The sequence below is a fragment of the Homalodisca vitripennis genome, chromosome 4 (assembly GCF_021130785.1).
Source record: "Homalodisca vitripennis isolate AUS2020 chromosome 4, UT_GWSS_2.1, whole genome shotgun sequence".
In the NCBI taxonomy this organism is placed as follows: Eukaryota; Metazoa; Arthropoda; class Insecta; order Hemiptera; family Cicadellidae; genus Homalodisca; species Homalodisca vitripennis.
The window spans coordinates 99,889,507-99,905,644 of NC_060210.1; the positions used below are offsets into that span (position 1 = coordinate 99,889,507).

At 35.7% G+C, this 16,138-nt stretch overlaps 1 protein-coding gene across 4 annotated transcripts in view; it reads left to right on the top strand.

Annotated features, from left to right (window-relative positions):
* Positions 1-8,115, top strand: part of LOC124359836 (aminoacyl tRNA synthase complex-interacting multifunctional protein 1) — a 35,604-nt gene extending 27,489 nt beyond the window's left edge. For all 4 annotated transcript variants that reach the window (XM_046812915.1, XM_046812912.1, XM_046812914.1 and 1 more), the window contains 3 exons: positions 2,500-2,635; positions 6,060-6,208; positions 7,685-8,115. In XM_046812915.1, coding sequence (XP_046668871.1) covers positions 2,500-2,635; positions 6,060-6,208; positions 7,685-8,062 — 663 coding nt within the window. In that variant the 3' untranslated portion in view covers positions 8,063-8,115. The remainder of the gene's footprint in view (positions 1-2,499; positions 2,636-6,059; positions 6,209-7,684) is intronic.
* Positions 8,116-16,138: the final 8,023 nt, after the last annotated feature.

Genomic DNA, 16,138 nt, shown 5'->3' on the forward strand with positions numbered 1-16,138 from the left:
TCATTAGATCACAAGGATTGAATGAACCATAGGGGATTCCAGACCTTTCTCAAGCAGATGGATGCAGACTGGTGATGCAGTATATTACACAGATTTTTGATGGCTTAGTCGAAGAAAGGTTTTAAAAAGGGTTTTTGATCTGAAAGAAGAAATCTGTGTTTTCATGGAAAGTAAGTTCATGGAGAGACAGTTCACCAGTTCAAAGATCCCAGTGAGATGGCTGAGTTGGATATCTCACTGATATTTCAGTGCATTTCAATGAGCTGAATATTCGGTTGCAAGGAAAGAATGCTATGATACATAACCTCTTTGATCAAGTTGAGGCTTTTGAGAGAAAACTTTGTTTTTGGGAAAGTCAACTACTTAAGGGTGAAGTCACACATTTTCCCACATTCTCACATTACGAAGTTCAAAAGCAAGACAAGCACTATCTGTTCTAAGCTCTAATTTTAGCAACAGGTTTGAAGATTTCAAGAAAAATAAAAAAATGATGAAACATTTTTTTGCTCCATTTAGTGTGGATATGGAAGAATATCCCGGCAACATACAAATGGAACTTATCGAGTTTCAGTGCAATAGTGATTTACAGGAAAAATTTCAAAATGTTGAAATTTTGAAGTTTTATTTATTGTATGTGTAAGGAGATAAATTTTCAACAATTAGATCTTACGCTCTGTCCACAGCATCTCTTTTTGGTAGCGCTTATATCTGTGAGCAGCTATTTTCCAAATGAAGAACGTGAAGTCAAAATTGAGGAACCGTATTTCTGACACTCATCTAGAGAACTCTCTTTGAATTTCTATATCCAACATAAAAGCCAATGTCGACAAACTAGTGAAAGAGAAAGAATGTCAAGTTTCCCATTGAACTGAAAAATCACCATTTTTACGTTTTTGGTTTGGTTTTGTGTTTTACAACATGTTTAAGTATAAGTATATGTTTCAATATTAATATTTACTGTCATTTTCAACCAATATAAGCTTTTAAAAAAATCATGTTATTTCTTTTAACCTGAAACAAAAATTTCATATATGTTTATATTATAATTTACTGTCATTTTCAACCAATATAAGCTTTAAAAAAAAAATCATGTTATTTCTTTTAGCCTGAAACAAAAATTTCATATATGTTTATATTATATATATATTCATATACATACGTTGATCAATGCGGCCCTCAAGCCTACCCATAATAAAACTTTTGCCCTTTATTAAGATAAGGTTGAAGAACACTGCTGTAGAGTATGTCCTATGAGTGCTGGACTTACAGAGTATTTAGTATCTGTAATTCTATAATTCATCATGAAATATCATTTTAAAGGACAGCTTACAGTGTCATATAATTTTTGCTGTGATAGCAGAGTGGGCACAGTGGTCTTTTGTTGAACTTGTGGTAAACAGTAATTTTTTCTCTTCATTTGTGTTGGTGAAGTGTTTTAAATAACTTGTGGAAATGCATTAAAAAGTTTAGTATAATTGTGGATAGCAATTAAATGAATTTTATACAGAGGACCAATTGTTTTTCACATGTTTAACTCGTGGGTGTAGAATACATTTTTTGTTTCTTAAGATTTAATAATTAAACTTTGATGTAGTAAAATTCTTTATTTTTACTATGCCATTATGTAACAAGATAGGAGTATATAGGAGCCACCACGTGTCAAGTAATAGACTTCACTGAGGTTACTTGTAACAATATTCCACCCCCATGAGTGGTTTTGCTAATGCTCAGCCAATTAAATTAATGTTCCCAACTTTCAAGGATGCAATATATGGAGCATCAAGCTGCCTTGTGTAATATAATATTTATTTAAGGTACTGCTAATATTGTGTTGGATACAGTGTGTGATAAATAATTACCGTGGTTATTATATTTTCGTACATATCATGTGTCAATGAATCATTCTTTAAATATTTAAGGTAAATAGGTAAGTAAGTTCTTTACATATTCCATGCTCATTAAAAAAGTTTTACATATAAAACACCAAGAACACTAGGCCTACAGTGAAGTATAAAAAAATATAATAATAATTGGAACAGAAGTTCAAGTAAAGCAAAACGTAAATTTTACTGTATAAAAACAATGTTAAACCTCAATCACTTTTTCAACTTTATTTTTATTTTGAATAATGGGAGATGTTTCATTTTAAGGATATTATTAATACACATAGAAATGCTTTTGAGTTTTTTCTTGTAAAGTAAACTGTATAGATTTTAAGTATATAAAATATATATTAAAAAAATTAAGTGTGATGACTTTTATTCATCAAATCATTAAAATGGGTTATCTTTTATAATTCTATAACAAAAAATAAGATTTTAAACTGTTTCAGATTTAACATTATATTCTTATGAGGCTAAAACCTAAATAATACCAGTACAGCCAGTTCTAATTGGATATGTTGATAAGTGATCACTAAATCTTCAACACAGTATTGTGCCAAAGTGCCTTCTTCAACGTAATTTACCATATGAACATTTTTGTTTTTATTTCTGTAAGATTCCAGTACCTGGAGACAAATTAGATGTGGAGGAGCATCCAGTTAAGTTGTCCACTGAGGATTCAGGAAAAGTCGTCAGCACTGAGAATACTAGCAATGAAAGTAAACCTGTCAAGGCGGCAAAGCCAAAAAAACGTTTGTATTAGTTTATTGGTGTATTAGAATTTATTCTAATTTTAAGTATATTTTATATCAATTGTGTGTAGTAAAAGCCCATTGACACCTTCACTTGCTTGTGTATACTAAGTGATTGATTATAAGTAGTCTAATGAGGCAGTAAGCACACTAGGGTGTCTGCTGCAGTCAAAGTTTTAAAACATTGTTAATTTATATCACCACCTTCACCATGTTTAATTTAACTCACCATCTTCACCATGTTAATTTAACTCACTATCTTCACCAAAGTTGATCTAAACTCAAATGGCTCACTTGTATACTGTAACTAGAACCAGTAAACAGAAATAAGAGGACAATAAGTTAATATGATTTTTTGAATCGTTAATAATTTTGTAAAACCTAAACATTTCAATGAAAACACGATTTATAATTTTAGCTAAAAAACTACAAAAGAAGCAGTATTTGGACAGATATTATTTTAATTTAAAAAATAACTGTATTACAATATCTAGATATAGATTCTAAAATATGCAGAAATCATGGAAATTAGTTCTTTAAAGGTGAAATGATTAATATTATTATGTACAAATTATTTTATAATGTTTTGTTTAAATGCACAACTGAAAAAACAAACTTTAATTTATATACAATGAAATAAACATGTATTGAACTGTATGATTTCATACTTCAAATTACACATCTAAATAAAAGAAAGTGAAATTACTCTTATATTACAACTTCAACATGCCCAGCAAACAATGTACAATATAAACTGACTCAGTTTTTGCTCAGGTGAGCAACAATCTGGTTTCTTTAGAAACAGCTTTGTTGCGATGAATGCTGACCAACAACAATAGTTTAAGCATATTACAGAACTTAGGCTTTCATTTGATATAAATATCATTACTAAAAAATGTTTTATATTGTAAGTACAAGTAAAAAAGAAGATTGTCTCTTTACCGCCTGCTGACACTTTTGTTTGTTTGTAGTTTTTCAAATGGCATAATTTCAAAAATCTATTGCATGAAAATTAATTCCTACATAAAAACACTTAATTTACCATAGTTGCTCTAGAAATGGAACTTTTCAGTGATATTATTCTGAAGTTTGTACAAAAACAATAGCTCTATGGGAATGTTTTTGTACAATGTTACTGCGTTTTGCCAATATAACTGGTAAACTGTTTTAAATGTTGACCTTTACAAATTATTGCAGTTTTTAATTCTCTATTCATAGCCAAATAAAGAACAGTAATGTTTGTTTCATTATTATACGAAAATGAAAGTTCAGTCTCATCTTTTAATTGATATATATGTTAGCCGCAAACTTTAAATCATGAGTTAAAGTTAAATAATACAGGATGGTTGGCAATTTGATGCTGGTTACCTCACAAACGAATAGAAATATTGGAAATGTGATGGTTACCTCTTCTAGGGTTAATCAAGTAATAACCATACAATTTTGTCATATGTTTGTTGTTTTCTTTTATATTTGAGACATTATTAGTGAGGTTATCAAAAAAGGTGACAAGTAAAGATTTAGAAAAATTGTTAGGCTTAATCTTTAAATAAGGAATTTTTATGGAAAGATGAATTTAATTTTGTAACTCACTTTTTTGTAGAAGATTTATATTTTAGACTATGGGAGCCACACAAGTGGTAGTGGCATGATGGAGTGGCATAATATTATAAAACACATTGACTGCAGCAGACACATTATTAGTGTATCATTATATGGGTAATCAAGATCACTCAGTATATACCAGCAGTAAAGGTGTTAACTACATGCGTTATATATGATCAGTTACAGTGCAGTAGTTTAATATATTAACAAGTTGGTGCATACGTGTGTTAGGAATTGTGATTATTCAAGATCAGTCATTACAGACTTGTAGCCAAGAGTTTAATGTATATTAGATGAAAAAATACATTGCAAACTTTATTAAAGTAGTATTCAAATTTGTTGAGTATTATAAATTTTACTTTAAATTAGTAAAATTGGTTTTGGGCTTAAATTAATATGATTATTTGTTTAACCTCAATTTTAAATTTAAGGGTTGAAGTGGTTTATATTTATTTTTGTCTTAAGTTTTTAATTCTGCATGAAAATAGACTAGTAAAGATCAACAACTGGTTGAAATTAAATTATGGCAAATAGGTAACAAATAAAAATTAAGAGTATTGTTCATTTCATATTCAATTCCACTTTTGATTGAGCCTTTTGATTGTGTATGTAGTATTTTTAAAGTTTGAAATTCGGTTATTTATTGACTTAAACATTGAGGATGGTAGTGTGTGTTGTCAATATCAGCAGTTGAATTTGATTGGAATAACATATTTCTGGTTAAGGTAACAAAATTGCATGGTTCTTACTTTGATTTAATCATTCTCTATAATTCTGGCTTTCCTTTTACTACAACTGCTGTGTGGCCTATGTTTGTGTTACTTTTTAAACCTCCTAAGTCGGTATCATACCAGACTTTCCGTTGTGTACATTGATAAAATGTATCACTAGTCCGTATGTCTTAATTTCAATCTGCTCTAATGTTGAAATGAAAACATCTATGAAAGTTGTTTGACTGTTTTCTGTTTTATCTTTGTCAAACCTACATTTTTTACTGATTTGTAAAAAAACATTGGTTTCTTTGGTATTGAAATTTCTCTTTTCTCTGTGGAGTAGGGAATAAACATCTTAATTCCTGTGAGGTATTAAATCTAGTTTTTATTAATGATTGGACTACAACTGAAACTCCATGTATAAATACTATTCTTTCCAAGAATTTTTCACCGGTATTATGTTGTTGGATATTTTGTCTCACTTTGCATACTCACTCATCTGCTAAGTTATTGAGCCTAAATGTTTTCTTGGTGAGGTTGGTTTTTACTTCGGTATCAATGTTTCCATTTTAAGGCAGAACAAAAATCACAAAATGCAGTTCTAAAATAAACTAATAGAAATACAGTAAACTCATAAATTTTGAGGGCCAAATAAACTACGGAAGATATCACAATCACAGCAGAACAACTGACTAGCAAAATCTGATCAAAAATTGTATACTGTTAAGCAATTCAATGTGTTGGCCATCTGGCCATCAAACCGCCATCCAATGTACGCCGGACTGATTTGAGTTTGTTTTTGCAGGAGGCTTCTTGCAGTACTACCCCACTATTAATCATACTCTGCCATTCTCTGTGTCCAGGTCTAGCATCATTAAAATTTGATGTAAACAAAGAAAACTCAAATTCTCAATATTTACTCACAGTATGTTTATGTATGTTTTTTATGAAATTTTTATTTAATTTTTTTCATTATAATAATAAAAAATATAACCAGGCTTGTTCTAGCAGTAATTATTGAGAATCGAGTGTAAACTAGTTTATGTATTCATACAAATTCTGTGTCAATATCTGATGAAGTTGTGATTGGTTGGTATTGTCATTAGAGGTGACGCCAGCAGCAGAGGAGCCTCCAATAGATGTGGGCCGACTGGACATTCGTGTTGGCAAGGTGTTACATGCTCAGGTTCATCCAGATGCTGATCAGTTGTACATTGAACAGATTGATGTTGGAGAAGAAATCTCTCGAACTGTTGTATGTATTAGTTAACATAATTATTATTTTATCAAGTTCACCAACATTATTAACAACTTTGGTGATAATTTTTCCACAGTAGTAATGCCCCAATGAGCTTTTATTATGCTGGATTTGCCAAAGCAGATATGCTAGCAAGTACTTTTTGTGATTCAATGTTTATTGAAATTAAATAAGGCTATTGCCATTTATACAATTTAATGTAAATAAAAGTCAGTATCTATTTATATACATATTAAGACAAGGTACATGGTTATCATTTTCAAGTTCAATAAAGTGTACATATATGAAGAGTATGAAGTGATATGAAGGCTCAGAAGCTGTCTGAGATTCACAGTGTAACATTACACTCGCAGCACACCAATGTTGTGTCCTGGTACTGCTGTCATTTATGTTGCTGTTAGAATCATCATGAAAATACTTCATTCATAAAGATTTCCACTAAAAGACTCTCTTGTGCCATTCTGTACAATCATTAAATTTTTCAGATGATTTTGAAAGGTCATAGGTATTTCATAGGTATAATTATAAAGGTCATAATTTTGGATATTTAAGATGAGCCTGTTATGGTCTGAAAATAAAGTGAGATGACTTGATCTGGGAAATTTAACAAATTTAGACAATGTTTATCCCGGGTTGGTTTGTCATTGATGCAAAAATAACTATATTGTCTTAACATATTTGAAAATTCCCTAATTGTTTTTTTTTGCACGAGGTTATGTCATAGCTGGCATTCATGTCACCTCCGATTACAACTCAGTAGTCACAAATAAAAGTTAACAATCTAACATTTTAATACATCTGTTAGTGTTTTGGGCCATAAGATTGATATAACAGCAATCTGTAATAATTGTTTGTCTTTGTTTTTGTCACATTGGCAGTATCTCTTATAGACATATCATTGCAAGCCTGGGTGGTGTGTGGCAAATAAACTATTGATTAATGCACCTAGGCATGATATATATTGTTTTAAAACTTCACATGAGTATAGAAGATTAGTTTCTTGCAATAACACTAGTATTAAAATTAATTATTAAGTATTGCTTTATGTTAATAATAAATAATAAAGCCAAACAAATGTCCAGGCTTGCAATGATATTATCTCATACTATAGTGCTGCAAGCAAATTTATCTCCACTTTCAGAAGTTATAGATTGCTTCCTGAAATAATTTTTTTATTTTTGGAGGCGATTTAGCCATATGTTCCTTTTATATGTATTGTGACACCAGAAACAGAATGACAAGCTGGGACCTTAAAACCATTTGGCTTTTAAATTAAATTAAAGACTTTTATAATCATTGTACATAAAATGGTAATCATTTATTTAGTTTTTTGTTTTGTCTTCTAATGGTTTTGAACAAAATACAATAAAGTGAAACACACTAGTATAATTGATAGCAACTATAGCACTTATACTATAACTGTATATTTGTATGTTATCTTTAGCGTCACATAATTAGAGATGGTGATTACAGGTGAGTGGGTTGGTGAGACACATCCCTTTGGCAGAACTGGACCAGAGGATGGTGCTTGTGTTGTGTAACTTGAAACCGCAGAAGATGAGAGGCATCGTGTCAGAAGCAATGGTGCTGTGTGCAAGCACGCCAGAAACTGTGGAACTGCTGACTCCGCCTCCCGAGGCCAAGGCTGGGGACAACATAACAGTGCCGGGATATCCTCGCAACCCGGACTTGCCATTCATGAACCCAAAAAAGAAAATATTTGAAAAAGTTGCAGAGGATTTGAAAGTAAACAGCAAAAAACAAGCTTCTTACAAAGATGTTCCCTGGGAAATTGAGGGAAAATCAGGCTATATAACTGTTCAAGCACTTTCTGGTTGTCACATCAGATAGATAATTATTTCAATTAAATAAATATTAAAATTTATTATGTTGATTTAAAAAAATGTCTCCAACTTCTTTTTACCCTCACTGTTTTTAAGTAAGTACCATTAAAAAAAAAATCAAGTACACTTTTTGTAACAATTTTATTTCTATATGAAAACCTGCACTTTTATCTACTGTACTTTCCTACATAATTACTATCAAATCAATGCATTTATCATGTGTATATAAACACAACCTTTCTAAAACTGTCATCTTAGAATATTACTGCCTAATTTCACAGCAACTGCAATACCTGGAGTTATGTATTTGTTTAGTACACTAAACTGCCATTAATCCGGCATGGTCAGTACTTAAAGCATGCCAAATGATTAAATATACCAGATTATTGCATATTTATATCAGAGAAATAATGTTGGCATAATAAATAAACAAACAATTATAGTAAAACACGTTTTTATTACTCAAATATAGCCTCCTCGTTATATATGCATCTATAAGAACATTTTTTTAAGTGGCTTATTTATAGTGCATAGTCTACACATCACAACAATTGGGCGGAACGAAGTTGAGGGCACGTTCACCCCAGTTCATCACAGCCCCGTACGCCGTACTGCCTCTGCCAGCCTCTCTAGACTCTGCTTTCCTATCTCCTAAAGAAATGGTGAGATATTATTCGTTTAGAGTCGTCCTTCCATCACAAACCTGTGCTGAGCACATTAACTGTGACATTGACCTACCATTACTAGATTCAATTGAACTGATATGAAAATATGGAAGTGCAATTGGTTACACAGGCTGACTGCCGATGCCAAGCTTCTTCTCCACGCCTGCATAAATGCTGTGTCTACCACGAATGGAAAACATTTTTTTTATATAATGATTGATATATTGCGTTGTTCAGGAAAATGTTACTTTTTCTAAAAGGCTTTAACGTTGAGAATTACGCTTAATGCTTAGGATTACCAAGCGTGCCAAACGAACTATAGGATGCCGGATTAATATAATTTTACTGTAGTTTGTTTTTGTTGAGGTAAAATGTGAATATTTTTTCAATGTGACTATGACTGTAACATGATCATTTTGATGCTATTGTTGTTGCCGTGCTAACCTTCAAGATGCTTCTTCTGATGAAAAAACAAATGGTAGTCACTGGTCGCTAAATGGGAATGTTTTGGGGGTTTATCAAATTGTTCCCAGCAAAGTGCAGTGGTGAGATCTTGAGTTTGTTTTGCCACATGTGAACAGACGTACAGTAAAACATGTTTGTCGATAAAAATGTCTTAGGGAACATTTCTTGAAACTTCAGGAAACTCTTCCAATAACAAAGAAATTGTAAAATTCCTGTTAGTTTTCACTTTGTACTTCATTTCTGCATGAAATTGGTGGAGATCATTGAGGGCCGTTCACTCTGTCATTACGAACATTCTTTTGGCCATCTTTTAAAGCTCTTGCTAGTTTGAATGCTGCGAGTATTTTATCACTCATAATATTTTGTCCTTACATTCTGAGTCCTGACAGTAAATTTCAATTGTTTTCACCTTTAGTGCTAAGAAAACAATTAACAACACATACATCACGGTCAGTGAAATTCTCAAATTGAAATATGCAGTTACACATGTAAAAATGATAGATTTTTGCCGTCATTGTGTGTGTGGCTTGTAATGAGATAAAAGTAGAGTGTGCAAGCAAGGAACACTGATCGCAGCTTTACAGTGGCGGAATTTTAAAACGGTACTTAAAAAACACACCTTCTGTAAAAGAGTGTTCAGGTTGTGAAAACAAGAATGAGTATGAATGAACACATGTGTTAGTCTAAGTATAATTGCTATCTCTGTCTGGATTATTTATCTATTAATTTCTTTTGGTTCCTTAATTACTGCATTTGTTTGTAATGGTGATTTGGTTTAAATGATAAAGTATTAGTTTTTTAATAATTTCAGCTACATTTACCTGAATAAAAAATGAATATAGTAATTTACATAAACTGTAGACTCTATGCATCTCTCATAATGTAGTAGTCCTTTATTTTTCACGTTTTATTTTAACACAATTAGGTTTCTGCTGTTTACTAAATTGAACAATTATGGATGTAGTTTTGAGATGCTTTAGATATAAGTTTGTGTGCAGCCTGAATGTTTTTGGTTCTAGTTTCGTCAATGACAAGTGACTATATAATAAATTTAAGAAATGTTTTCTTGGCAACTCAAGCATACAATCTATTTGAATATTTCTAATACTACCTTGGATAACCTATTCAAACTATTTTTTTATCTTTCGATTCGATCTGATATTTAAATCCTGCTGTTTTCCCATTTATAGATTTTTAACCCAATCTAGTTTTGGCACAGTCATAAATTTCTCAGAAAAAGGATATATATTTCAATTGAAATAAATTATTTCATTTAGGCTTAATCCTGGCCATAAAGTTTTCCCCTTTTTAGTGATTTTGTAAGGGTATTTGAAAAATGCCTGCTCATTTATCTTTTAGAAACATAAAATGAACACTTTACATCAATGCGATATCAGAGACAGCTAGACTACAACATATAGTGTAATCTATGTAAAGAGGTATTTTCATTTTCTCCTCAGATACACAATTGAGTGGACTGTGATGTTTTAGACAAGAAGCAATGCTTGCTTGCCGGTTCGAAATAAATATTCCAATCATTGATATAATTCAATTTTGTTGTTGAAAAGTAGATAATTAAATAAATTGTTCAAAATACAATCCTAACAGGCCAGAGTTTATTATGGCTTTTATAACTTTATTAACAAAAGTTTTGGCGAGTAATTACATTCAAATTTCTTAAACTCGATATCAAACCAATAATAATATTATGACTCTTAGATTGGATTTATATTAGTTGTTGATTAGTCTTTGAATTGTGTATTAAAATTTGATAAGTTATAAAAATCTTGTTATTCTTGGAAATGATTACAAATGGAGGAGTTTATGAAGTGTAATAGGTTATCTCACAGACTGATTATTCTTCAACCAGTATATTTCTTGAGGCTTCAAATAATAATAAAATAAGTGGCCAAAATCTATTTAATGCAAAGTTTGAACTACATTTTTAAAACACTTATGGGGAGAAATTTAATTTAGGAAGTGCTAAAAAGTGTTTTAATACACAATCTTCAGGTCATCAATGAAAAGTCTATTGATGAAGAAACAGGATAACACAATATTTCACCATTACTGGTAGTGTACATCAGGTGCAACCAATAGCCAATTAGCACAGCACAAAATCACAGCACTACATGAAAGTAGGAGGAGAATTTAGTTCAATTTTGAATTTACGCATATTGATAAAAATATGTGAATGTTTAATTAACATGGTGACATGAATAAGTATCTGACAAATATTAATGTAAATAATAAGTGTTGACAATAGATAAAGTTAGATGAAATGTGGGGCATGACATAAATATTTAATTACACATCACTCATTAAAATTTTAATAAATACATATAATGAGATAGAATAAATAATTTGGAGTATTTATTTAACTATTCTTCAAACAGAATTACACCATTAGTACACATAAATGAGTTTAAAGAGTATAAACTATTAATAGCTCTAATAATATTTACTTATATAATTAAATAACAAACAGTGTTAAAAATAAATAATCAACAAAACAATGAATAAGTAAGAAATATAAGTTAGTTAATAAATAATAAAAAAAGGTAAAAAAATACAACAAAAATAGTTAAATATCAAAACGAGCAACAGTAATAAATTTGCACATGTTTCTAGGCCACAATTTTCACTTACAAAGTGCCTGACTGTTGCTCAAAATAAATAAACCATCAGTCAGTCAATCTGTGGTGAGAGATTGAATTAAGAGATCTATGGGTTTTTCATTTTCAGGATTGTTTTCACAGATGCTATTGTTGGTCTGAAGCCAATTATTTCTTAATTTACAGTTATCAAGCTGTTGTAGGCTTACATTGTCATATACTGCCTAGTGCATGCGAACATGCATTTGATGTCCTGTGAAGCTCAAAATGTGTTACTAGGTGGCACTGTATATTACGGTGACCCTTGTCTTAACTCAATTGACCCTTGAGGGAGTATGTCAGGACTTATTAACATCCGAGTATGTCAGGACTTATTAACATCTGAGTATGTCAGGACTTATTAACATCTGAGTATGTCAGGACTTATTAACATCTGAGTATGTCAGGACTCAGATCGTTCTATCTCATGTGAGTGTTATTACACATTATTCTGATTGCCGAACGTGTTAACAAGTTATAAGGATTGTGTTAAAAAAGTTTATTCTTAAAAAAATTATATGTAACTAGAAGAATACATGAGGTCCAAATAAACAATATTGTACATTATCACTGTGTGGTTTCTATTATAAGAATTTTTATAAGAATCGCGATAGGGTCTCGTAGCGACCAACTGCGCGACTCGCAAAGCCAACAAACTTAAGCGACCGCTAAACCAGTACCTGATTGAGAGGCTGCGTTATCGCGATGAGTTCTCGTAGTGACTAACTGCGTGACTCGCAAAGCCAACAAATTTAAGCGACCACTAACCCAATACCTGATTGAGGGGCTAAGTTATCGCGATGAAGTCTAGTAAGTACCTAATTAATAAAATCTTGTTATTTTTGGAAAATTAGAAAGAGCTTGTGTTCAATTATCAATCCATAAGATAGTGTGATATTGAAATGATATACAGATTGTTGACAGTGATTAAGTTACGGTTTATTTAAAATAAAAAATTTTATCATCTGCAGAGAGGGTGTATACTATATTGGTGTTGTCAGGAACCTGGAAATATATAAAATATAGCAAATAATTGATTGATATTAAAAATATTCAGGAGTAAAAATATTTGATGGAAGCCTGTAGCACTCGTCTTAGCACCTGCAAAATGTGAAGTAAAGTTCATTTTTCTGAGAAAGTTGAAAACAGAGCACTTCATTTGTCAAATAAGAACTGAACCAATACACCGTATGTCCCCTATATCATGTTCGTACCTATCTTTAATTTATCAGAATATAGTAGTTGTCTTTAAAAGCTTTAGAGAAATCATCATAAAGCCCCAGGCAGTGAGTGATGACCACTTTCAAAGCAATAGTGATCTGGCCAGCTTTAGAAACAGATTTATTCTGAGAGATAACATTATGCTGTTTTAAAATTTATCCAGTGTGTTGTGAACATATATCTCTTTCAAAAAGTTTCAAAACACTGGAATGATAAATATCGGTCCGTAACCGTTGATGTCTGTAACATGGGATATTAAAATAGGCCATTTATAGTTTTTGTGATCTTTAAGTCGGATGAAAAAATGTCCCGTGATATTGAATTGAAGAACTAAACACATGGGTTAAAATTGGGGTTAACTCTGTTGAAAAGTCGACAAAGGTTAAATATATGCCAAATACTTCTTTGTTTTTCTTATTTATACTACGAGTATATTGATTAAAAATATCACTGATGTCAATGTTGAAGAAAACGAAGGAAATTAGAACATGCGGTGGAAACTTATTCAGATAGGAACAATTATGATGGGTTAGTAAAACAGGAGTGTATTATGTTCAAGGTTACTTACAGCATTAATACAACTTTTGTTGAGAACATTGGCTATCAAGACAGGATCACTAATTATTGCACCACCGAATGATGAAGGTCACATACCGCAGCTGCGATAAAATGGAAGATACTGGACGGCAACTATTGAGTGTGTCTCAATATGCTTAAACTGGTGGTATCTACTATAAAAAATGTGCTATTGGCAAGCTCAAACTTGAATTTGACACTAATGTGTCTGTGACGCTTCCTCAATACCATAACGAGCTTTTATGCGGAGGCTGTTTTCTAAAATTTAGTCTTATTGTATGTATTTTAAATTCTACGCTACGTAATTCATATCTTACATGTCTAGTTAATTACTTTGGCGTGTGGGAGTTATTCATTTTTGTTTTGACGGCATTATCTTTAAAAAAATTATTAATAATGAATAAGTAGAAAATTAATGCCGTTAAAAATTAGTAAAACACACACACACACACACACACACACACACACACACACACACACACACACACACGCACGCACGCACGCACGCACGCACGCACGCACGCACGCACGCACGCACGTCACGCACGCACGCACGCACGCACGCACGCACGCACGGCACGCACGCACTGCACGCACGCACGCACGCACACTCACGCACGCACGCACGCCACGCACGCACGCACGCACGCACGCACGCACGCACGCACGCAACGCACGCACGCACGCACGCACGCACGCACGCACGCACGCACGCACGCACGCACGCACGCACGCACGCACGCACGCACGCACGCACGCACGCACGCACGCACGCACTCACGCACGCACGGCGCACGCACGCACGCACGCACGCCCGCACGCACGCACGCACGCACGCACGCACGCACGCACGCACGCACGCACGCACGCACGCACGCACGCACGCACGCACGCCACGCACGCACGCACGCACGGCACGCACGCACGCACGCACGCACGCACGCACGCACGCACGCACGCACGCACGGCACGCACGCACGCACGCACGCACGCACGCACGCACGCACGCACTCACGCACGCACGCACGCACGCACGCACGCACGCACGCACGCACGCACGCAGCACGCACGCACGCACGCACGCACGCACGCACGCAACGCACGCACGCACGCACGCACGCACGCACGCACGCACACGCACGCAACGCACGCACGCACGCACGCACGCACGCACGCACGCACGCAGCACGCCACGCACGCACACGCACGCACGCAACGCACGCACGCACGCACGCACGCACGCACGCACGCACCGCACGCACGCACGCACGCACGCACGCACGCACACGCACGCACGCACGCACGCACGCACACGCACGCACGCACGCACGCACGCACGCACGCACGCACGCACGCACGCACGCACGCACGCACGCACGCACGCACGCACGCACGCACGCACGCACGCACGCACGCACGCACACGCACGCACGCACGCACGCACGCACGCACGCACGCACGCACGCACGCACGCACGCACGCACGCACGCACGCACACGCACGCACACCGCACGCACGCACGCACGCACGCACACACGCACACGCACGCACGCACACACACCGCACGCACGCACGCACACCACGCACGCACACGACGCACGCACCGCACACACGCACGCACGCACGCACGCACGCACGCACGCACCGCACGCACGCACGCACACACGCACGCACACACACACCGCACACACGCCACGCACACGCACGCACGCACGCACCGCACGCACGCAACGCACACACACGCACGCACGCACGCACGCACACGCACGCACCGCACACACGCACGCACACACACCGCACACACACCGCACACACACCGCACACACACCCGCACACACCACACGCACACACACCGCACACACACCGCACACGCACACACACACGCACACACACCGCACACACACGCACACCCCCCCCCCCCCCCCCCCCCCCCCCCCCCCCCCCCCCCCCCCACCCCCCCCCCCCCCCCCCCCCCCCCCCCCCCCCCCCCCCCCCCCCCCCCCCCCCCCATTCCACGTGTAACCACCAGGAAAAAACCCGAAAAGTGTAGGGAATTTTTCATTTTCAAACCCCTCAAAAAAATTCCCAAAAAATCGCGCATTCTTCGCCCCTGCAGGCATTTTTTGGTAAGGCCCGATAGCGGGCGAACCGTTGGAGCTAGCTCGGATCTGACGGAAAATTCATGGTCAGGGAATGAAGTGAACTACAAAAAGGTCTAATGACTTTTTGCTCTATCTTCCATGGTTAAGCGACAAAACGCTCGAAACATTTGAAATTCCAGAGATTTTTTCGATAAAAATAATGTTTCAAGCCCGATAGCGGTCGAACCGTTGGTCGTAGCTCAAATTGATTTGACCCATCAAATTAGCAAATTGCGCGATCTACAGAAAAGGTCCAGTAATCTCTTTTGCCCTATCTCGATTGGTTTGGCCGAAAAACGTGATTATGTACAATTTTGTTGTAACTTTTACGCGAAACTTTTGTTTTTTTGGGGTCGATAGC